This window comes from Pipra filicauda, unplaced genomic scaffold, assembly GCF_003945595.2.
Source record: "Pipra filicauda isolate LSUMZ 115617 unplaced genomic scaffold, ASM394559v2 scaffold436_size1054928_pilon, whole genome shotgun sequence".
NCBI lineage: Eukaryota > Metazoa > Chordata > Aves > Passeriformes > Pipridae > Pipra > Pipra filicauda.
Genome location: NW_024104572.1, coordinates 460,801 through 484,977, shown reverse-complemented (window position 1 = coordinate 484,977; position 24,177 = coordinate 460,801). Strand labels below are relative to the sequence as shown.

The 24,177-nt window shown below is 40.8% G+C and overlaps 1 protein-coding gene across 1 annotated transcript in view; it reads right to left on the bottom strand.

The window, feature by feature from the left end:
- RIPK4 (receptor interacting serine/threonine kinase 4) overlaps positions 1-22,634 on the bottom strand; it is a 46,835-nt gene extending 24,201 nt beyond the window's left edge. The window contains 17 exon segments of the mRNA XM_039385796.1: positions 6,513-6,625; positions 6,628-6,749; positions 7,393-7,431; positions 7,433-7,500; positions 8,301-8,324; positions 8,326-8,437; positions 8,974-9,052; positions 9,055-9,094; positions 12,072-12,105; positions 12,107-12,138; positions 13,013-13,173; positions 16,264-16,325; positions 16,327-16,373; positions 20,514-20,597; positions 20,599-20,618; positions 21,791-21,962; positions 22,620-22,634. Of these exon segments, the coding sequence (XP_039241730.1) occupies positions 6,513-6,625; positions 6,628-6,749; positions 7,393-7,431; positions 7,433-7,500; positions 8,301-8,324; positions 8,326-8,437; positions 8,974-9,052; positions 9,055-9,094; positions 12,072-12,105; positions 12,107-12,138; positions 13,013-13,173; positions 16,264-16,325; positions 16,327-16,373; positions 20,514-20,597; positions 20,599-20,618; positions 21,791-21,962; positions 22,620-22,634 (1,224 nt within the window).
- Positions 22,635-24,177: the final 1,543 nt, after the last annotated feature.

Genomic DNA, 24,177 nt, shown 5'->3' with positions numbered 1-24,177 from the left:
TGACCATTCTCCACCTTGTCACCCAGCCCAGAGCACTGAGTGCCACATCCTTGAACACCTCCAGGGATGGGCACTCCACCACCTCCCCGGGCAGCCCCTGCCAATGCCTGACCACCCTTTCCCTGAAGAAATTCTTTCTGATGTCCAACCTGAACATCCCCTGGTGCAGCTTGAGGCCATTTTTTCTTGTCCTGTCACTTGTTGCCTGGGAGAAGAGCCCGACTCCCATTTGGCTACAACCTCCTTTCAAGTAGTTGTAGAGAGTGATCAGGTCTCCCCTGAATATCTTTTTGCCCAGGATAAGGCAACTCCAGCTCCCTCAGCTGCTCATTATAGGACTGACTCTCCAGACCATTCCCCATCTCCTTTGCTCTTCTCTGGACCTGCTCCAGCACCTCAATGTCTTTCCTGAATTGAGGCACCCAGAGCTGGACACAGCACTAGAGGTATGACATCACCAGTGCTGAGTACAGGGAGACAAATCACTTCCCTGGTCCTGCTGGCCACACTAGTTTTGATACAGGCCAGGATGCCACTGGCCTTCTTGCTCACCTGGGCACACCTGGGCTCATGTTCAGCCACGACTCAGACCAATGGACACAGGGTCTCATTGTGTCACTGAGATGCTGCAGTTGGAAGGAAGGAGCCTGCAACTTTTGGTATGTAACACAGAGGTAAAGAGGCTATTCCCATCTGCATCACGACCTTCACACCTATCACAGGTCTAAAGGTTAATAAAGCTCGTGTTTGTTTGTTACACTGAATATCAGACTCGAGGTGATTGTTCTAGGCAGTGAGTGTGTGTCATTTAATCTGGCAGGTTAGGCAATAGATAGAGGAGACTCGAGGTGATTGTTCTAGGCAGTGAGTGTGTGTCATTTAATCTGGCAGGTTAGGCAATAGATAGAGGACAATGTGTTTTAAAGCCAGGATAATAGCAGTTCTTTGCAAAGCTCCATTTAAAAAAGAATCTACAGAGACATTTAATTACTTTCAAAAGACACGGGACATCAAGTCTGTTCTCAGGGCTTTATTCCACATGGGCTTCTTCTTGCTTAATTTACTATGGATTAAACTAAACAATGGCTTACTGTGAATGAGAACATCAATGTATAAATAAATCAGGAATACAAAATAGCTGTGTGGAGAGACAAGTCCATAGGTCACTTCTATATGGCCTCCTTCTTCTGGCTATCACCCTGACTTGTTCCTTGATTTTATTTGGGGCTACAGGTCTCACTGGATCAGCCTGGAGAGAGTGCCATGCTCTCAAAGAACTCTACTTAAACTGATTTGGAGAACCAGGGCCTTGGACACTTCTGCAGGTGTGCATGACTCTGTTACAAATAGCACACCAGAGACTTTATTTCTCTAATGAACATTGTTATTCAAACTCCTGTTTCATTGGGAAGATGGCAAAAGTTGTAAAACTGAACTAGATGAAACCCCACTTGCACTTGGTTGGCACTTAAGTTTAATCAAAAAGTAGATTGTATACCTTCTACCTGCACTGTGATTTGAGAATTATTTCAACAAACTTCAGCAAGAAAGGAGTCAGAATTCATGATAGAATGTGGAAAGAGTTCATCTGAGAGAATTTCAGTTATTTAAGTGCTTTCAAAAGGGCTAGTCTTAAGTAAAATTCACAGCTAGGGTGCTCAGAGAACTGGCTGTCTAGGCTCTGAGCTTTTAGTTGATGAAGTGTAAGAAGGCTGGAAAAGGGCACCAGAAGAGTTTGTCTTCCAGAGGCAGAAAAGTAGTAAGTGAATTCCAGAGCACTCAGAGGACCCTGACAATAAATCAATCAATCAATCAATAAATAAATAAAAATGTTGACAAACAGCAGTCAGTACTAGGTTTATTGAGAACAAATCATATGAAACCAACCTAATTTAGCTTTTTGTGGCAAGGTAGCCAGCCTTGTATAAATCCTTCTCTCCTGTGCATGTATGTTACCAGAAGCATCACAAAGAAACCCTCTTCTCACTCTTTCATTGTCTTGCAGTATTTCTCAGTCCTTTCAGAGAACAGGATTTAATCCAGTGCTTCAGCCTTTTCTTTTTAGATTGAAATCCTTCCAAAGGGTTGCTTGGCATGTATGAACTCAACCAACCTGGTGCTTCAAGAGGTCAAAGGGCACCTTTGTCCTGTATGTTAGAGCTAAATTATTTTGCACCTATTTTTTGTGAGCAGCAGCTGGCAACTAGGTAATAGCCTTAAAGCTGAAATAAAAGAGCATTGATTTGCAGGTTGCAATTGTCCAAACCTATTAAACAAAAATCCGTCTATTTGCCCACTGCCACCCTGCCTCTGAGGAGGCTGCCATCCCCTTCCTGTGTCATGCCTGTGTTCCTGAGGTTGCCCTTGCATTCACGTGGTTGAACAGTAACTGAATCAGCTCAGTGATCTCACTTAAAGAAAAAAACCACTCCCTCGGTGAATTTTTCAGGCAGACCAGAAAGCTGGCCTGGCTTACCAGGTGCTCCTGGATGTCGACAGCAAGGGAGGGTTGTAGGCTGGAAGGAAACTACCTCGGAAGAAGGTGATGAAAGGGACACAATTGCACATTGTAGGAGATGCTGGAGTTCCTTGCTGATGTCATTTAAAGCACACCCTCACAGGCAACTGAGGAGTTTGGTGTGGGGATGGGAATGAGTGGTAGGAAGAGGGTGGGAAATCTTAAACCACCGTGTCCGCTGAAGAAAAGTTTTAAAGCAGTGTAGATAATCCTCCTGGTCAATGACATTCCAGTTGGAATGTCCTCCAGGCAGCCAGGCACAGGGATGAGTTTTTGCTAGTTCAAAGCTTAGAGTAATGGCAGCTCTGCCTGCTCAGTACCCCAAGAGTCAGTTCCTTTATGGATTGATTTGGACATACAAAAGTTAAGCCATTAATTAAAAGGCAGGTTGGGGGACCATGCTTGTGCCTTCAGCAAAGTCCTTTTAGTTTTTGTGACTATAATAGCTGAACAAACGAGAACACAAGTTAATAAAAATCTTGTGGCTTCCTTGTAAATCTGAGAGCTCTTCTTTAGAGGCAGAGAACTGAGGCACATCATCATTTGATGGAGATCACATAAGCTCCTTACTGTAGACAGTAACAGAACATACTCTGTACTTGATGTGATCTAGTAAGAAAATTACTGGTTTGGGGCTTTAGGGAGGCTTTGCAGATTGCTTTTAACATGTCTTATTTCATGGAATTATATGCTAAAAATCGTATCAAGGCAACCACTCCTCTCCCAGACACTAAACTTTAAAGCCTGTGCAAAATAATAGCACTGCTCAGTGATCCAGCTTTGAGATTTTTTTTTTTCCCCAGAGACACTTTTGCTATCTTAGAAACTAATGAACTACATTTGCTAACACTCTTCCTCTGTAAGGATGATAAAAAAGCCCTGCATTCGGGAACCTGATTGAGAAGTATTAAACAACCAAAATTTTACATATATCTTGTTATCAGCTCTGTTTGTGATGGTAGAGAGCCCGCACAAAGTGAAAAAAAAAAAAAAAAATTAAAAAAAAACCCTCAAAGATTAATCACATTCGCGTTAGCAGCAAACGACTAAACACGGTTGTTTTTGTGGTACTGAGGAAAAGAATGCCTAGTTTTAAATTCTCATTCTCGGAGAACAGAGAAGGTGTTCTGCATGATTTCCTCAAGCTGGGTCTTGCTCTGCTTCTTGGCAGGCGCCGGTCATTTTTCAGGTACATTTTATTTTTTTTTTTTTTCCCGTTGTTGGCTGTGCTGCACGGCACCATCTCCGGGGTCATTATCAAGGGGGATGCTCTTTGTCAGCGTGGCAGGGCTGTCTCCTCCTGCCTCCGCAGAGCTAAGGGCTAGTCTGGTCGCCCCGAAATCCGCAGAGATCCCGTGCCAGAGCCGCGCTCCAGCCATCGCGCTGCTTTTACAGCGCCCGGTGGACCCGCGCCAGGTCCTTTATCTGATGATCTGGCTCCATGAGAACGAGTCCCTCATGACTCACGGCCGCCTCATACCTGCTGTGCGCGGGGAGAAGTTGTTTTTCAGGCTGGATCCCACAAATCCTGGCAAATAACGCCTTGTCTCCCGTGGAGCCGCTTTCTCCCAGGAGGTACCGGATAAAAGTATGTGTCGGGAAAAGATATTTGCCCGACACATGTCCTGCAGTGTCGTGGGACAGGGTGGCAGGTGAGTCAGAGCGTTCAGTCCCCAGTGCAGCTTCTTTTATGGGATCGCACTCAGAGCGTTCAGTCCCCAGTGCAGCCTCTTCTTAGGGATCACACTCAGCAGCCCTTGCTGTGTGTATGGGGAAACAGCTTGAGAATCACTTCGAAAACTAAGCAGAAACAAAATTCTAGTTTTCAAACCCAAACGGATTTACACGCAGTTATTGTAGTACAAATAGCCGGCCTGAAAAAAAAAAAATTAAAATTTGGTATATCAACGTCAGAAAAAAAGAAGAAAAAAAAAGCCTCTTTTCACCAAAATGCTTTCAGATGGATGTTTTGTTTTGCTTCGTATGTGCAAACCAGCATCTTGGAGTGGTAACAATCTTAACGTTAATTAAAAATCATAACACAAAATCTTAAAAAACACTGAAAAAAACCCCTTTAAAATCGTAATTTCTAACTAGTCTTGCCTTGTAGATGTGTTAGCAAAGCCTCTGCATATAAACTATATACAAGACTGCAAATTCTAAAATAGATTAATGACAAAAAAGAAAGAAGTATGTAACTTTTTCGCTTTGCAAAGCCCTTGTGTGAATGCAAACTCTGTGAATGATAGCAATAAAGTGAATCAGGTACCTAAGCAATAGCAGGATAAAACTCTAGCGTGTCATTAAGCAGGACAAGTGAGGGAAATTATTTTAAAATATGATTTTCAAAAATAGGTCTCCATTAATAAGTTCTCATCCCATTGGGTCTGCCCCTGCAGCTGATTTTGCCTTCCAAAATGTATTTAACAGGCTCACACGAAGCTGTGGGAATTTGGGACTTGCAGGTCATGTTCTTGCCCAGCTAGTGCAGTCCCACGGCTCGAGTACAAATCTATAATGCCGTGTCTAAATCTGTCATGTGAAACCCTGAATGGCCTTGGTGCAAATTAACCTTGGTACCTGCAATGCAGCTTGCACTGGAGGCAGCAGCCTCCCAATCGGGCAGGCATGGGGAGCAAATGGTTGGATATTGGATTAGAGACTTCTGGTAAGCTATTGTAAAAGATCTGGGAAGGACTCCTCTGTGTTCTGGTTGACTAATACTTTCCATTATAAAGGACTCTTTCTTTGGGAAGCATTAACACCTCGGTTGTTTGTTGCAGGCCTTTGATATTTAGCAGGGGAAATCCCAGAGGCTATAGTGGTACCTATTCATTGCCCAGAGAAACGTGAGTCAGTTTTCCCTGCGCTGTAAAGTATTAAAAATGCTGGCTCTCTGGTTCCTGCACAAAAGGCAGATTAAAATCAGGCTGCCACCCACATCTGTCTGGCTGCCCCCACTGCTCGAATGGCTCAACTGCCCTTGAAGCATCACCTGAATCACCACGACTTAGGGCCCAGCATATTTAATAAGAATTAAAACCCGGGCACAAAGGTCTCAGCCGCCTGCAAAGCAGGAGCTTTCGAGGCAGCAACACGGTGGAAGGGGATTTTTACTCTTTTAATTTGACTGTATTTGAGACCGGGCTTTTAAATTCCTTTGCTCTCTCTGGCCAGGGTTGCTAAACACGGCAGACAACCTGGAGTAGGTTGTGAGGCTGAAGCAGCGGTGAGCACATGTGTATAAGTGGTATATAAATCCTGAAGTCAGCTCTGTGAGCATCTTTAACCGTTTTATTTAGACACAACCTTCTTTTTTAATTTAAATTTATTCATTTAAAGATAGACTGTAACTTAAAAGTCAACTCTAGAAGAAAGACTCTCTAATAACTCTTGAAATAATTTGAAAGTCACTAAGTAAAGCTAAGAAACTTGCCAAAATTGTAATTTCCTCATGTACATCTCACTACCTGTTATCTAATGTCTAATAAATAACGTGGTGGACTAATAAAAATGGCATGTTTTACCTACCAGTTCAAACTGTTTGTCTTGTGCATCGGCTGAACACTTTTCCCATGGGCTATATTTTTGAAATAAATGAATATGCTATATGAATATACAGAACTTAAAAGTTTCTTCTCCAAAATGAAACATCATATATAGGAATATAAATGGCTATAAATCAAAGTACTTTATGTGCATAATGTCGTGTTTTTCTTGCATATATTCTCTAAGCATATCAGAATAATTTCACAAGAAAGCTGAGAAAACACAGTGCTGTAAAAAGATTTGACAAGGATAAAAGTGAAAACTTGAAGACATATTTTGTTTAAAAAAGTAAACCTCTTCCAGAGAGTAAAAAAAAAAAATTGATTTATTCACAGTAAAAATCCAATAGAACCTGTTTTTCTAGAATTCCCAAGCCCAGATCCATTCCTACTGGGGTTTTCCATCGTGTTGGTTGGTGTTGTTCCATCAACTTCAGTGGAAGTACAACAGGTTCCAAAACAGCCTGAAGTTCAGCCCAGACTGGCTCTGGCAGAGAAGTCCCTGTTTCCACCAGAACATTTTCTCCAGTAGCTGGTGACTGTGGCTGAAGCTCATTCAAGTGTCCCCTCTTCCAAAACTATTTTGACTTGGTCAAGACTTACTTGTTACCATCTGGGGATTCTGACCCCAACCCACAGCAGTTACATCCAAACTCTGATGGCCTTCACTGTCATCTTTATATCTAAGGGAATACAATTGAAAATAATGAAAATATAAGTTACAAGCATAGCATTTACAGCAGAAAATAAGAATAATATCTAAATTAGATTGCCAAAGCTGATAATGTCAGCGATTAAAAGTTGAATTAGATTGCTGTATACTATGTGGCACTCAAACAAAAGACACTCTGTGTGAAGGAACACTTGCATGAGGGTTCCAGTAAGTAGTTTTTATCAAATACACATCACATAACAGAAAATAAGAGCTACCTATTTATAATAATATTTAATTGGTTGGATTCTTTTGTCTCAAAATGTCCTGTCTTGTTTATACTACGGAAGCTTGTTCCTATATTTACCTACTCTCTTTGGGTGGATACAAACTTCCAGGGTTAAAAAATTTCTTCCAACAGTCAAGGCTACAAGATTTTCACAGTGGAAAAAGCAATAAAAGCAAAAAGACCTTTTTATTTCCTTGGTTTACCCATCTTTAGACTAAGTTTTCCGTCATGATAGTGAAACTTTAGTAGTAAATTGTTTCACACTCAGAATGCCTAAAATGCAATCAAACTTAAGAGAGCTTTTAATTAAATATTTGCATCTCTTAAACAAAATGTTTTAGAAGAAATACTTTATGGTCTGTACAAGAATCAACTGGTAACACACCTGGAATGAGAATGATTGCTGAGATTATGAACTTTTCGAAGTCAATGAATAACTCCAGGATAAACGTTTCTGAAAGATGTGGTATTTATATTTCAGAATGCCATTATTCTTGGGAAAAATGACTGTTAGAGTCATGGAAGGCTTGCAAGTATATATGACAAAAATTAATCCTTTGTTGAAAAAGGGAAAACCCCACTAAATAGCTGAAAACCTTTTTGAAGTCAGCTTCCTAAAACGTTTCCTATTTGAGGTTGTTAGAACTTGTCTGATTGATGAACCCCAATGGAAATCCTCTGCATTGGCCATCAGTGCTGGAGATATCTCCAAGAGCAGTGTGACACACAGCTCCCTCTAAAATATATTCATTTTACAACACAGCAGTGATTGCAGCTCAGAAAAGCTGAAGAAACAGGCAACAAGCATCCATAAATTATAGCAACTCAAAATGAACTTTAATGTCTGACCACACTCACCCAATTAAAAGTTTTTCTATTTTCAAGTAACATATTGGTTCTAAGGCTGGAGTATGAACATGAGGAGAAAAGTGACATGGGGTTTTAATCCCTGCAATGTTTTGCTGTTGAGATTGGAATTGGCATGTGGTTTATTTCTTTAAGGAAAAAAAAAGAAAAAAAAAAGGGAGGGAGAGGGAGTTGGCCATGGTTTAAGACTCTGAGTATGCAACTGCATGTACCTAAAGTAAGCACTCCAGACCTATAGGTGAGGGGGAATCAGGCATTTGCATAATGATTACAAGAGCCCTAAAAATGTGTGCAAATAAATACTTGATTTGGTGCAAAAAAATAGAACATTTCCTTGATTGACGTGAAACTAAATACATGTAAATTTGAAACTTTGGTCTCATTTATAGAAATATGTTTTACCCTGCTATTTAATATACTCCCCACATGCACTCTCTTGCAGTGCTGTCTCCAAAGTCAGAGAGGTCCGTGAAATAAAACCACATCCTTCGACATCACAGCTGTAGGCACCTGAATCACTGTGTGTTTCGACATGTTTATGCAGATCAGAGGCGCTCTTAAAACTGAAAACAAGGCAAAACAAATAACAGATATAATAGTACAGAGGAGTAGCCTTGTGGTTAATGTTTAGGACTGGGAGGTAGAAATTTTTGGCTCTGACAATAACAAGTGAAAGCGGAATATGTGTAAATTGCTTCTCTACCTCAGTTTTTCCACCTGTGAAAAGGGGATAGTGCAGACATCTCTTTGATGTGCTCTGGATTTCATTTTCCATTCCCTCTTTCTTCCCACACATCCACACCGTGCCCAAATCTGGGTAATTTTTCCACAATTATCACCCTTTTTTTATGTTCACGTAGAGAAAATTCTTGTCCACTGTCAAGCAGTCACTTCATCCTCTCTGGTCTAGAAATTCCAGTTATTTCCTTCTGCCCACCCACGAAGCGAACTCAAAAGTGCTTAAATATTTTATCCCATTTCCAGCATCCAAAGGCCAAGCCTCTCATCTTCTCAGGCAAGTTTAAACATAATTTGCCAGTGCTTATATATGCAACTTGGTCCACCACATCACAATACCATGAGCCTTAAGTTTTCTCACCTGCTGTCACAGAGGGGACAATGGAAAGGATGTTCTTGATGCTGTCAGGAATGGATGTGTGCTTTCAGTGAAGAGGCCTTGTGCCCACCATATCACAAAGGGCACATGTAACATGGTTAACTGGAAGGGATAATAGAGAAAAAAACCCTGCTTTCAGTTCTATATTGTCTGCTCTCACATACAACAAAAAAAATTAAAATATCATATTAAAATTATCGTATTTTAATACAGTTGGGAATAAAATATACAGAGAAAGAACGAGATCAGAATGGAATGCAGATTCAATAAAGGGTGTTGTGAAATAATGGTCAAATAGAACATTTCAGATTACTTCCAGAAAATAGATGGTAAGTGAAACAGACCTAGAGGATCGTGTTTCATTCTCTGGGCCCTCACAAAAGGGATGATTGTTGTTTTGCCCGTGGCACTTTGGGAGGGTTTCTAAAAGATGGATGTTGTCTGGAGGCCTTCTGACAGATGAGCACTGGCGAATCTACTTTTAGAGTTTAAAGTATTACCACTCTTAAAAAAAAAAGTGGCAGAAAGAGTGTCTGCCCTCCACCTCCCCGTTTCACGTTCGGATCTATTTGCCTGGGGCAAAGCCATGCTCGGTGCTTGCTCAGCTGCCAGACTTTGAGCTGCAGTGGCTGAGACACAGGTTTGCTCTCTGGCAACTCTGGAGCTGGGAGAACCTCTGGCAGATGGGCAGGAAGGGCTGTAACACCTTAATGCTGAACAAATGCTGCTCTGTGCGGATGAATCAGCAACCGGATGAATTCCTGCAGCAGGAAGAGTCTCCATGAAGAAGGTTTGAATTTAGGCAAAATCTGTTTTGTTTGAATTTGATGCCATGCATTGTTTCATAATCAGCCCAGTGTTTTATAAATGTCCAGGGGAAAACATGCAGTTGAAGTGCTAATGTTTTCTCAAAGAAAAGGAAGCAAATATAAAGCACTGTAACTATTCTGGAATCACTCCTTGCATAGGCACTTTTCCTTGTAGTTTGTCCTAGACCAGGAATTTTTTTTTATTTTTTTTTTTTTTAAACTCCCTAAATTCATGTGGAAAACTAGTCTGGCATAATTTAATCTGCAGAACTGCATCAGTGAATCTCATCAGTCTCTCGAAATGGGAGCATCCAACAATTTGTTAGCGTGGAAATAAGTCCACGTAGGGAGCGATTTCAGAATATCTTCAGCATTTGCATTCACATCACAGCTTATTTCAGCGTCAATACTCGTAGGTAAGCAGGCTCTTTAAAAGAGAGTTTCAATGTTTATCAGAGAGCTGTTACACAATGCACTGGGGTAGGAGTAGGAGAGCGTCATGTCTGCACTGGCAGTCTGCACCAACACGCACACGTGTGCTGCCAGGATTTTTAAAGAAAGCTGAATGATGAGGTAGGGACGTAACTGGCTTTAATATCTGAAGGGATTTGGGTTGTGCCTGAGCATTTGGACCCCGAGATGTCTCCCAGCTCCCTCAGCCAAGTTCACAGGGCAGCTGGTTCACTGTGGCTTGCTGGGCCATGACAGAGGTTCACGTAATCCTTGCTCCTGGTCCAGCCACCTTGTGATTTTCCCTGGCTATGCAAGCAGAGCACAGGCAGAATTATCAGGGGACAAGGACAGCCAGGCACACTGTACAGTTCACAGGGTTTTAAGTGCAGCCAGAGTGACCAGAAGGAAATAGTTCAGTTAGCCATGGGCTTCATTTAATATATCAAATCTACCTTAATCTGTGTTATGCTTTAGTTAAAAAAAAAAAAAAAAGAAACGAGCCCAACAGCGTATTTAAACAGCTTCGTTAGTTAATAAAATTAAAAACCCCTTGATTTGGATTTATTTCCAATTTCTTTTCAAAAGCACCCTGAGAGAAAGGAATAAAACAAAACTAATCCACAAAAAAAAAGCAATTCTCTATTTTCTAGCATAAAATATGAAAATTGAGATATTTTAGCCAGATGCACATCAACTATAAAACCATTTAAATACAAGCATGGTCAGAGCTGGTAGCTCACAGCAAGCATCTAATGAAATGCAGAGTTGCTCAGCATCCGTGTGTTGACTTGCAGTCAGTGAAAAATCGTGTTTCCTTAAGAATGCAACTAGAAAGCAGAATCTACCCCCCCTGAGCAAGTCTGCACAAAGCTGCTTGTGTGTTTATACAACCTAAATGTTCCCAGGTCTGGCTCCATGGCTCGAACATTCCTATTCCCAAAGCAGAGACCCACCCGCCTCTCGGCTTCTGCATTTCCTGTGCGTCCGACAGCAATATCACAGGTTTCCTTGTGCTTAGATGCTGCAGGATTCTTTCCCAGCAAGTCATAGCTGTTGTGGGAACCTCTGGGGACCTGAGGGAGATTGTGGTTAGGTCAGGGAAGGACTGCACTGTTTGAGTGAGGCTGATTATGCACTGCAAGGTGAGCAGAGCTGCAGCCCAAGCTAAAACACACCTTTGGCTCTAAACAAGCCCCGAGTCGTGGAAGCAAGTAAACAGATCTTCATGGGAGCTACTGCAAAGCAGAAAAGCCCCTCAAACTTTCTGATTTGAAGGCACAAAGAATGGAATTTCCAGGTAATAAAGTCCTGACTTTCCAGCGTTTGTAACACAATTGCCCTAGTTTCATATACTGATTTTCTTAACCATAGAATCATAGAATGGTTTGGGTTGGAAGGGACCTTAGAGATCATCTAATTCCTGCCTCAGGAAAGGCAGGAAACCTTTCTTTAGACCAGAACGTTCTGAGCTTCATCCAATCTGGCCCTGAACACTTCCAGGAATAGGGAATCCACAGACCCTCTGAGCAACCTGTGCCAGGGCCTTGCCACCCTCACAGGGAATATTTCTTCCTATTAGCTGATCTAAACCTGCCCTCCTTCATCTTAAGGCCAGTTCCCCTTGACCTACCACTCCAGACCCTTGTCTTAAATTCCTCTCCAGCTCTCTTGGAGCCCCTTTAGGCACTAGGAAGGTCTCTAAGGTCTCCCTGGAGTCTTCTCCAGGCTGAACATCTGAAGTCTGCAGTTTATCCAACCTGTTCTGTACAAGGTGACCTTGAAAAAAGTATGTTTTATTTTAAAGAGCTCTGACTTGTCATGTTTCCTTATGTGATCTCATAGCAGCCTTTCATTTCTGACAGTTCTGACAAGGAAATATTTTTTTCTGAATTTAAACAGAAACGACTCAGTGGCAATGCAAATAACTTATGAAGATTTATTAATTAATAACCTATAGCTGTCGGTTGCATTGATAAACTAATACAGCACTGAGACAGTTTCAGTATGCTTTTTCATTACCAATTTAATTTAGGCTTAATGAAATCAGTTGTTTATCAGTGAGTCAATTTTATCCTAAACAGAACAACAATCTGTTCAAAACACCAACAGCTTGAAATTTGAGATCTTCTGTCAATTAGTGCACCTACTTTCCATCACCAAAACGTCCACAAATCTTAAATATGTTCCAAGCACTTAGAACCAGAACAAAAACACCACCTCTCCCTTCCTTTTTAGCACATTAACACGCAGTTGGTTGAGGTAGGGAGCGTTCTGGTGAAGAAAACGCTTACTGGAAAAGCAAAGCTGGAAAGGAAAAAAAATTGCTTTTTGACTTGAAAGTAGTTAAGTGCTCATTGGGTTTACTTGCAGAGATTTTTTTTAATCCAAGTGTGGCTCCCGGAGAGGCTGTTTCTTCAATAATCAACAGTCCTTCCCATCTGTGGGCAGCTCCCCAGCATCAGTGGAATGTCACACTGTGCCATGGCCACCAAGGGAAGACAGGCAGTGCCAAGGGAAAAGCTTTTGTGCTGAAACACAGACCTAAGGGTGTTCTGTTGTTCACTTTCATTGCTCCAGTTCACCAAGCAGGCAAAACCAAGAAAACTTCTGTGCTTCATGAAAACAGTGGCCTTCCTGGAGCAAACCCTGCTTTCATGCAATTGACTTACATGAAAAATAGTAATATTTATTAAATCACACACACATGTTATCAAAAAGCACCTTGAATTTTAGAAATATAAACAGAAATAAGAGCACACCCACTTACTGTCTTCTGAAACTTGTCTCCTTGCATGATCAAAAATCTTGATGTTATTGGAGAACATCCCTCCACAAATAGGAGATGATACAACCTTGTCTTGAGTGTGGGTTCTTAAGTACTCCCATAGCCTACACCTTCCTTGAAATATGCCTAAGAAATCTAAGCCAAACAAACAATAAAAAAAAGCTGCACGAGTACTGTCCTCTTTCTTATGTAGAAAGAGAAAAGATTATTACATAGTTATGTCTTACTGTTAATATATTACTTTATATATATGTATACAGACATTGATGTGGTCCCCTCTACATCTTCCTAGTCTCTGGAGAACCAGGATGGTGGGGTAGTGAGTACATGACAACTGCACATCTCCAAGAACTCTGCCTGCTGATCTCCTTTTTTGTTTTTATCTTCACACTTTCTGTCTTCACATTTACATTCACGTGGTGGTTAACCACAAGCAATCAGCGATCCACCAAACCATCTTTGCATATAAAAAGCTCTGTCCTCAGATCTCTTGAGCTCAGGAACCCTCTGGTGCTGAGGACACAGTGCAAGCTTTAACAGCAGAAGTAGAAAGCTCTGACAGTTGACACATGACAAGGGCAAAATCTGAAGTAGTTTTATGTTTAGGTGTAAATAGAGCTAAAAAACTACTTTTAGGAAAAAACTTCAGATAGATGTAAAGAAGTATCCTATTCTCTCATGCAAAAAAAGCAGCCACAAGTGTGTCTTATCTACCTTACAAAGGTAAAAGCTATGCAGAAGGCTACCTTTTTAGAAAGGTGAAAGATAGCCTAGACCAAATCAAAGACTCTAAAGAATCAAGAGGACTAAATTCAAATTCAAGAGCAAGAGGTGGGGAAAGATAAAATATTCCTGATGATAAGAATAATCAAGTGAATCAAACTCAGTGACTCGTTGGGTATCTTTTGGTCTCAGAAATTAATACACAAAATTCATTTAACAAAGAGTATTTGCCTAGTTCATTTAACCAAGTAGGTGCTTCATATGTTCCATTTCTGCTATTCATCAGGACATTTCTGCAAGTAGAACAAGAGTGTGAAAGCCTTGATGACAACCCACATCCACTGCAATGGGTAGAATACAGGCTGATATTCCTGGTGCAGAGTTCTGAGCTGCAGATTAATTTAGTAAAGGGACAGAACTCTAAACTCCTTATTAAAAGACAGAGGAAATGCTAAAACCTCACCCTGCCTACAGTGAGGAAACAGGATCATCAGTGTCTCTGTCACCTCTGCAGAGTACAGGACACTTCTGATGGAGGGACCATAAAAAAAAGGCCAAGCATGTCTCAGTCAGAAGCTGGAGGACTGATCATCCTTCTAGTGCAACGTGAAGATTTCCATCTCTGTTTAGCCCCAGATTCAAAATGTGACATACAGGACAACAGACTGAATCCCTGACTTTCTATCTGGACTTCCTGGCTTGACCTCAGACCTGTGTTGTCACAGTGGACTTGGTTGGTGGTCACTGGGCTGTGGTTGGCCCTGGGTAGCACCACCAGACCTGCTCTGTTCTTCTTTCTCGGGCCCTGTGAGGAGACTGCACCCTGTCAGTGATGTCCCTGCCTAACTGTGACCCTTCTCTCCCAGTTTGCCCCTTGCAGAGCAGCCCACTCTTGGTGTACCCTCATGAATTCAACCCAATTACTTACTGAGGGTCCCTGGAAAAGGCTAATCACCTTCTATCCATTGTCTCAGTGCCATGACAAGCTGCTTCCACACAGAGATGAGACCCACACAGAGATGAGACCTCACTGGCCTGTTAGGTTGTGGGGGGTGTGAATGGAAAATTGTCTTTCATGCCTGGACACCATGATTTACATGTCACTTTAAAATGGATGCCACCACTCCGAATGTCAAGAACACAGACTACAACAGATCCTGTAAAATTCAGGACCTATTTTTTTGTGCTGAGGCAGGATCAAGTACACTTTGGTCTCAGAAAAGGGTCTTCTGAGTTCCCCAGTGATAGATAGCCTCTATAATCTCAACAGGCCACAGTATTTTAAAATACCCTATTAAAATGGTTTTCCTAATTTGTAACTTGCACCTCTCTTGTTATAACTGATGAAGTCCCTTCACCTGTCCTAATGGGCTTTATTTTCTAAAGCTATGGTCACAATGATGTGTGAATTTTGTTCCTCTAAAGACTAGAGATTCTACACTATCAGGCCACTGGAGTGAGTTCCCCAGTCAAAAAATAGTCCAGCTGTCAGCTAATCTCAAGAGGGAAAATGAACAAGTTTATGTTGCCTTGCATCCACTGATGGGATTTTGTCATTAACAGCTAACCCAAAAAGCAACTTTAACCCATAAATTGAAGAGACACATATCTGGGGGGGGGGTTCACCAAGAGGGTTCCAATCGGATCTGGACTTTATTGACACGTTTTACAAAACAAAGCCAAACTGATTTGTTTAAAGCAAGCACAGAATGATCTGTTCCAGGGCCAGAGTCCCACAAATTGCCTCATTTTTCTTCAGCAGAAAGGCTTTTCTTCTGGAGAGGTTCTGCTCCTACACTCAGTGGGTCTGAAGCTGAACTGCAGGCACAGCAAATACAGCCTATAGTTTAGCCCTTACTCAAGCAACCAAGGCATCTGCTATGAAAGACTGTCAATGGAATGTGGCTTCTCCAATACAGCCAAGGGCAGGACATCAGCTTTGAAGCCATGGCAATAATTTTAACACAAGAGGTAGCTACCAACACAGAGAATGCATTAAAAATGCTCTTTCTTACCACAGAGCTGGGAAAAACTAGGACGGCAAAAGGTGTGCTCTTCCCTTGATTTGAAGGGATCAGGGGAACAGAAAGAACAGCTCACCTTGAAATACTGTTATGAGGGAGACAGCCGTGATCCTGCCTGATAGAATGCAAGTGAAAAGTCTGTTTGAATGGTATATGAACTATAAACCACAAGCAGACTCATGAGGAAACCCAACCTTGTTTAGTACTGGCACTTCTCAGCTTGGACTAATTGGGAATTGAGGGCATTCAGCTCCCAATTAGTCTAAGTTGAGAGTTGCTGATGGATGATAGGAACTATTCTATTTAAATTGTGGTGCTATAAAATAGAAATGCTTTTGCAATTGTTTTAGATAAATTAAAAAAAAAACTCTGAAGATCTCTCACAAGTTGCTATGTTAAATGTAGCACTAAGTGAATTTTGTAAGAAATGCTGCAGTGAAATACTTTTTAAAATAGATTTTTTTTTCATATGAACTACCTTTCCAGTGGCAATAAACAAGTTTCTTCTGATTTGTATCAGCTTATTCCTCAGTATCATACATGAAGAGCAACATGCTTATAAAACCATGCTGGGTTACTGAGGGTAACCTTAAACCAAAATAGAAGCATGGAGAAGACAAGACAGTTCTGGCAGGTAATCAACTGACATGAACATAGAATTAAGTGTTTTTAGAAACCCAACAGACACCGGTAAATATTGCAGTAACATTTAATTAACTCACTCCAACACAGACACAGTTACATCAACTACAAAAATGTAGAACATTCTGCAGTATCCACAACACAAACCAGGCCCTGGATTTTCACCTACCCTCTCATGGCTGAAAAATCTGTCTAGGCTAACTGGGTGAGTAGTCCCCATTCTTTGTGGCAGGGATGTGCCTGTTAATGTGCTTCTGCTGATTTATTTCTTTGGCACATTTTTACCTTCTCCTCTCTCTCCACTTCTCCCTGCTCCTATTCCCGGGAAGGCCATGAGGGCAGTGCAGGTAATTCCAACAGAAATGGGAAGGCTGCACAATGTCTGATCTGAATCAAGTGTCAGGATGCAGCACTGCAGGAGTCAGTACTTATGTGACATGGGGGACTAAACCTTAACTAGCCTCTGCCTCACTCCACAAAAAATCCACACTTGAGAGTGAAAGTAGACTCATATTGCATTTTCTTCAGGTGACACAAGGTGTCATTTGACTGCATCAACTGCATCAGTCCAAATTCAGTGTTCCCCTCAGCTCCCAGTAATTTAACCCTTAACCTCTCTGCTGTGCTGGCACAAATTTTGTAAGGCCACACCCTGAATTTGGGACAAGGAGCTGATCTGGCTCTCAACCAAATCAAACACTGGGGAAGGGAAATGGGAAACAGCTGAAACTCCTTGGGCTGATGTTGCCATGCTGACAATGTACAGCTGATTAAAATGTAAACAGCAGTCTTTTTTTTTTTTTTTTTTTTTTTTTTTTTTAAAGAAAAACATATAAATGAAAAAAACCCACACATTTATTTTGGATTATCTGGTTTTAATCAACCTAATCTTAGCAGAGTGGATTAAACTAAGCTGCCAGGCATTCTGTGTGTGCAGAACAGAGCGTTCACACAAGGAGTTAATCCAGGCAAATCCTGCATTTTAAATTCGTATTCCAATGTATTTCACAACAGCTCCCTAAGGGAGACAAGCCCTTATTTCCTCTGAAGGGCTTGAAACAGGATCTGAGAAATCCAAAGGTCTTGTGTATATGGAAACATATAGGCATAATAAGGTGAATCAACTAAAATATTGAGCCAGACAGATCGAGAACCACTTCACTTCTTAATCAGAGTAACCATATGGGGCTTAAACCCATTGTAATTTGTTGGCACCAAAACTTTGAGTATTTCACCGGAACTTTCTTGAATATTCTTTACATGTAAACAGGAGGGAAGTTTTTGGGGCTGTTGCCTGAGTCGGAAGCTTTACCTTTGGGGGAAACTGAATCCGACACAGCAAGAGGTACCACGAGTGTCGGGGGGAAGATCTATGGGTGATTTTCAAAGAGAATTATATTCATAACTGTGGGAACATATTTGCAGGAGGGTGGGAAAGGTAAGCAGTTTTCCCTGCCCTCAAAATTCTCCTCTTTCACAGTGTGCCCTACCCCACCTTCTGGGTCTGGTGGAGCCTGCCTACTAGGTTGGGAAACATTCTTTTAATTAATAAAATTCACGACATAGTTTGAACTTGAAAAAAACATGTGTGAAAATATTTAGCAGAATGCTACGGAGTCCGGGGTTCCATCAGCCAAAACTGCCCACTTACATAAATGAAAAATGGAACATGAAATCAATTAAGTGATTTTTAAGCGTGTTTTTCAAGCAAAGACTGTGCTCACTGATAGATGCAGCAAAGTAAAATTCTGAGGGCTTTGAACTTTTTCTGAATCTCTCCATTTTTAAAATAAATAGACCAATCATGGCAGTATGTGAGTAAAGACTGATATTGGTATGTATTAAAGAGCATTAGTAACAAAAATGACTGCTGTAAGAAATATGATTCCTGTAAGATACGAGACATAAGGGCAGTAAGATTTGTTTGTAACAACAGTTTGCAATCAAACTATGCAAATAATCCAAAAGTTGTCATAACTAATGCTTAATATTATATATTTAGGTTTACAGCTTTAAAAAGAAAAGAATGGGGTACTACATGTGTAATCCACTAGTAAATAAAAGCCTTTATTTACAGAGATAGAGTTTCTCACAGACTGACGAAACAACAGAACACTCTCTATAAAATTCACTCAGATTTTTATGTCATTCCTTGTTTGATGTAAGGAATAATTAATGAGATGCAAGGTGTCAAAGCATTATGTGAATGCAGATATGCTAAAGTCAGAGCCAAAAGGATATTTCTAGTCATTCTCTCCAGGAATAATGCACAGATGAGGAGGAACTCACCTTTTATATGTGCAATGGCAAAACAATCTCCAGGCTGAAATGTTAGGAGGAAACTGGAAATGAACTTAGACCTAGTAAGGTGAAGGTTAGCAAAGCAGAGCCTGGACTATAACCACCACCAGAAAACAAAAGTAATTTCACTCCACCACTGCAATTTATTTACTTAAATATCACACTGGTTCCAGTTCAAGGATGTGATGCACATGAGGGAGACAATGTCTATGTAAAGCACCACCAGTCTGACATTCCCTTGCGTGGAATTATATTTTCATCCTCATTAGTGTCTGTTCTTAACCTCAAAAAGATAGTTTACATCATTAATTTTGTCACAATTTTAATATGAAAAAATCGTGGGTGATAGAGAAATGGGATTTAAGGATGATAACCCGTGAACCTTTGAAAGGCTTAGATTGATGTAAGGAAAAAAAGGATCAAAGGCCTCTGAAAAACAAAGCTGTTGTTTTGATTCATAGTTAGCCATTATTAAACCTACATCATATGATGTTTGAAAATTTGTTTAGTTTTACAGCTTCTCAGTGTCTCAATTCAGTTGTTTCTTCTTCACCAATATTTTGTTTTCAATTATATCGCTGAAGTGAAACAGAAAAACTCATACAACATGAAAAAATTACTGTAGAGCAGATAAAAAATTTTCCTGCACCTGTTTCTTTTTCTAAGAACTATCTTGCTCAACAGTTAGACCAAAGGAGACGGTAAGAAAATGTCATCACACTTGTGGGTGCAAAGGTAATGCTCAGCAGCCATAAATAACAGCTGATGTTCTGAGGCCAAGAGTGACAGAAAGTGCTTCCCCCTAATGTCATATCAACACGAAGCCACTTTTCATTAGGAATGGACACCTTCAAGATGCAGAAAAAAAAAATATATAGGCATCACTATTTATATCAATATTGTTAAAGAAAAGGATATCAACTGCTATTGTCCTGGTTTACTTGATACAGAAATAGCACAGTCAAAACAGAATGGAAAAATGATTTTATTGAGCACAGGACATCAAAAAGTGGCCAAGATAAAACCCATTTTTAGCTGAAGCCAATCTTAGCCACATTTGGACATTAAACTTATATAAAGAGCTTGTTGCAAATGTCCGATTTTTGTTCCAGTAAAGAAAAAATCCCAAACATTTGCAGCTGACCAAGGAAACATCAGATATTCTGTTGTCTTTCTTCAGACGAACAATAAACACTCTGGACCTGGCTATGAACTACCAAGTTCATTTATTTATCTTTAAAACGGGTACATTAAAACTTTTCATATATGCTCTTAAAACACAAGAGAAGTTGCATCTTTGTCAAAAAGATCGTTTTAGTCCCCTCAAAAAGAAAGAAGATTTGAATTCAAGATAGAAAATTTTATGCAAATATCCCAGAATCCCGGGATGGGTCAGGCTGGAAGGGACCACAGTGGGTCATCTGGTCCAGCCTCCCTGCCCCAGCAGGGCCATCCCAGAGCACATGGCACAGGATTGTGTCCAGATGGCTCTGGAATATCTCCAGTGAAGGAGACTCCACACCCTCTCTGGGCAATCTTTTCCAGTGGTTTACATTTTCGTGGTTGCTACTGTAATAATCATGTGTTACTTGCAAAGATAGTGGGACACAGTGTTCAGAGTGAGCAAAACCACCCAGTTATGAGTCAAATCTAAAGAACGCTGAAGTAAAGTTAGGAAAGAGGGAAAAAAAGGCAGATAAATATCAAGTATTTCACTTGCATCAAAATTCTCCCAACAGCGAAAAAGCCTCCTCCAAAGTCCTTGGGAACTGATGCCAGCTATGCCTGTTCTCCAAACATGAGAATCCTTTAGTGGTAACTGTGAAAATGGACATGTGCTGCCGGCGTTCCGGGATCTTTCACCCCAAAATTCACGACTTCTCCACCAACCTTGCTCTTAAAACGCAAGAAAGAAGTGACATTTTATGGAGCACTGAAATCTGCATGAAATGCAGAAACCTGCACGAAACACACGAAACCTGCAACTGGGCCACAACCCCGAGAATGCCCACAGTACTTACACGTGTAGTGACTTCGTAACTTCTGTGAGTAACCTTAGCAGAGAAGCTGGTAACTGCTATCTGCTGATAATGCACTAGATAAAACTTGCAAATCTCAGTGGCAAACAGATTTTTTCGCTGTCTCACAACTGCAGCAATACCACAGTGCTTTGTTCCTCAAAGCACAGCTTTTTGCAGAGAGGCACTTCATAGATTTGATAGGAAAATTTTGTAAAAATAAGTATTTTCCTAGGTATATACTGTGACACTCTTCAGCTTAGGTCACAGAGACATTGTTAATGTTGGTCCAATTTTACTTTTTTCACCTTTAATTAAAACTCATTCACCTTTAATTAAAATGTCTACACCTGTAATTACACTTGATTACAGTGTTAAGAATAAAGAGCAGGATACACAAGAGCCAAACCAGCTATATTAAAAAGTCTGGTATATTATTGCTATTACATCCACAGAGACTGCCTGTAATTTTCTGCAGAATCGGATTTTTTTGGTTTGCTTTTGAGCACATTTAATACTATTTATATAAAAAGTGTAAACCCCAATACCCATCATAAATACAGCAGTGTATGTACCCAAATAAGGCAAATATCATACAAACAGTAATAGTTTCCATTTTTCCATAAAGATTCATACGAATGCTGCTTTAAACTTAAAATTACGTAGCAGACCAGTTCCCTGACAGGGAAAAACTCTGCCATTCAAAAATAATTTGCTAAAATCTGCATGTGCTGAGGCCCTAATCTCAAAAAAACCCTATTTAAAAAACCTTCAGCAGAAATTCTCATGACATCACCTCTCCCATCTCTTTCCATATAAGTTATAGCTGTCAATACAAAAAAACCCCCAAAAAACCCAACAAGATAATCAGGAATGAAGCAAAAAGCAGGTATGAGCCCTTGACTAAAGGCTTCATGCAGCAGGGGCTTATCAAAGGTGAGGTGCAGGTAAAATGAAGTCTGTATTATTTTTCAGGAAAACTGAAGTTGGAATGATCTCCTAGGCTAGGAATAATCTTCCAAACTGCAACGTAATCCGTGTGACAGGTGAGATATGAATGACCTGCTGTTTCCAGGGGGTGCTGTAGGTACCTGTCCAAGTGTTCCACAATATGATTACAAAATTCCTCCATGCATTTCCCTACAAAGCAGCATTCTTTCCATTCACATGGCGGGATCAATTCAGCGTTCCTGAATTTGCTTCCAGGGGCCGTTGCCTAGAATTTTCAGGAGCACAGAGAAGTTTTAGTTATCACATTGCATTTCTGTAAAATGCTTCTTGTAAGATTAGTGGTCAGGATTGCAGTATCCTCAATGACATGAACATTTAATTTATTTTTTAATTACTGGATGCCTTTTTTTTTTAAGAAACTCAGGTCATATTTTGCAGACATTTACCCCTTGCCAGAAGCCACAAGTTGTAACATTTTCATTCCAACCACACAGTAAGAGTCCTGTGATCACCATCAACAAGCATCTGCTGAGGGTGCCTTTATTGTAATTTAACTCCATGGCAGAATTTTAAAACCTCTTTCCACATAGAAAGCCAAAGCAACCATTACCAGGAATGTAATTCCAGTCACTTTAGCCCGACATCAGCGTGGGCTCCCATTGAACACTCACCTTTTCTTCTTCTTAAGATCCAGCTCTGGAATTGGCACAGCCAGACACTAAATTGATGAGAAAATGGGCCCAAGTGAAAGCTGAGTGTTGAGGGGAATGATGAACAGATAAATCAGCTCAACTGGATGCATGTCTGTATCAATATAAAGGAAGCAACAGGAATATAAACCAAGGAGAAATAGTCCCACTGTTTTTGTTTTCCTGAACAGATATAACAACAGTAAACTTTATTAAAAAAAAAAGAAACCTACTGGCCCATTCTCCATGGTTTTCCACCTCCCTGCTCTTCCCTGTGTTACCAGCTTCCAAGATCTGCCAGTTCAGCTGCTGAGAGAACCACTCCCTAACTCACTTTATTCCCAGCACTCTTGAATTAGTTTTAAGAGTTTAAAGAGCCTCCAAGCAGATCAGCTGATGGAGCTCAGTCAGCAGCAGACTTGGGAAGGAGGATGGCAACAAGCAGCTGGGAGGAGCTTCTTCATTTTCTCATCAGCCCATAAAAATCTGGAAGACAAACTCTGTCCAATAGCCTAAAGCATCAGTGTAAAAGCCTGACTCTGTCTTCCCTGGTGCTGATTCTATTGATTAAAAAAGTTGGGCACTGACATAATGCCAGGTTAAAAAAACCCGTGTGTGAAAGTGGGAAAATGGGCAGGAATCGCTGTGCCAGCTCCATGGTGTTAAGCACTGACACCATCAACATAACTGGCAGCATCTTTGTACTTCCAGCTACTAAAAGTACTGATCTGGAAGTATTTCCCTACCACAGAAGGTAGGAAATACTTTTCCTACTGTAAAGCTTCTGAGAGAACTGATGGTCTTGTGTTCCAAGAGGGGACTCTTCCCACATGGTAACAGTTTAATATAAACTGCTACAACCAACCTTTTCCTTTCACCAGTGCTCCAGCTCACTGACCTGGAGCAGGAAATCCTGGCATCCCTAAAGACAGAAGGAAAGGCGAGAAGAGTAGTGTTTATGCTGCACATTAAATAATCCATGGTCAGGGAACTTTAATAAAGTTATTCCAGCCATGGCATTAATCCTACTGGAACAAAATATTTCAAGTTTTAATTATTCTAATTGACCAACGCCGGCATCCATAATATCCCAACGAGCAAACTGAGAGGCAAAAACCACCAGAGGGAAAGCTGGGAGTGACCTTGAAATCTTCCTGCCCATAACGGCACAGCCCCACCTCGTCTCTAAATCCCACCTGAACCACCCACATCCCCCTTTCCTTGTCTCTGCATCCCACCTGAAGCACCCACATGCCCTTTTCTTATCTCTTCATCCCAGCCAAACCACCCAGATCCCCCTTTCCTTGTCTCTACACCCCAGCTGCGCACTCACCCTCTAATCCTTCCATTTTTTAATATTGCCTAAACCCACCATTTTCAACATCCTTCACACAAAACACCTTTAAAAGTGAGAGTGTACAGCTGGCAGTGGAGACCTGGAAGGATTTGTAGCCAAGCACAGACCACACACATTCATTTACTCCTCCCAAACTGGTAAGTGTCCTGTGTGACCAGAATTTGTGATTTCTTGTGAGCATTAATTGATAACAGCAAGTTCTTGCTCTACTTGAATTACTTCTTAAGCTGCTCTTCATTTTGATAAAATGCTTACACTTAATTTCTAGACATTTTTTGCCAGTAGGTAGAGTCAGAAATCCTGGCTGTGCTGTGAGAAGACGAAGTAAATTAAGAAGGAAATGTGCATTTTGTATAATTAGAAAGACAGATATCCCTGTACTAACTACAAATGCTTTCAGGGGTGAGCGGATGGCTTTAAAACAACAGCAGTAA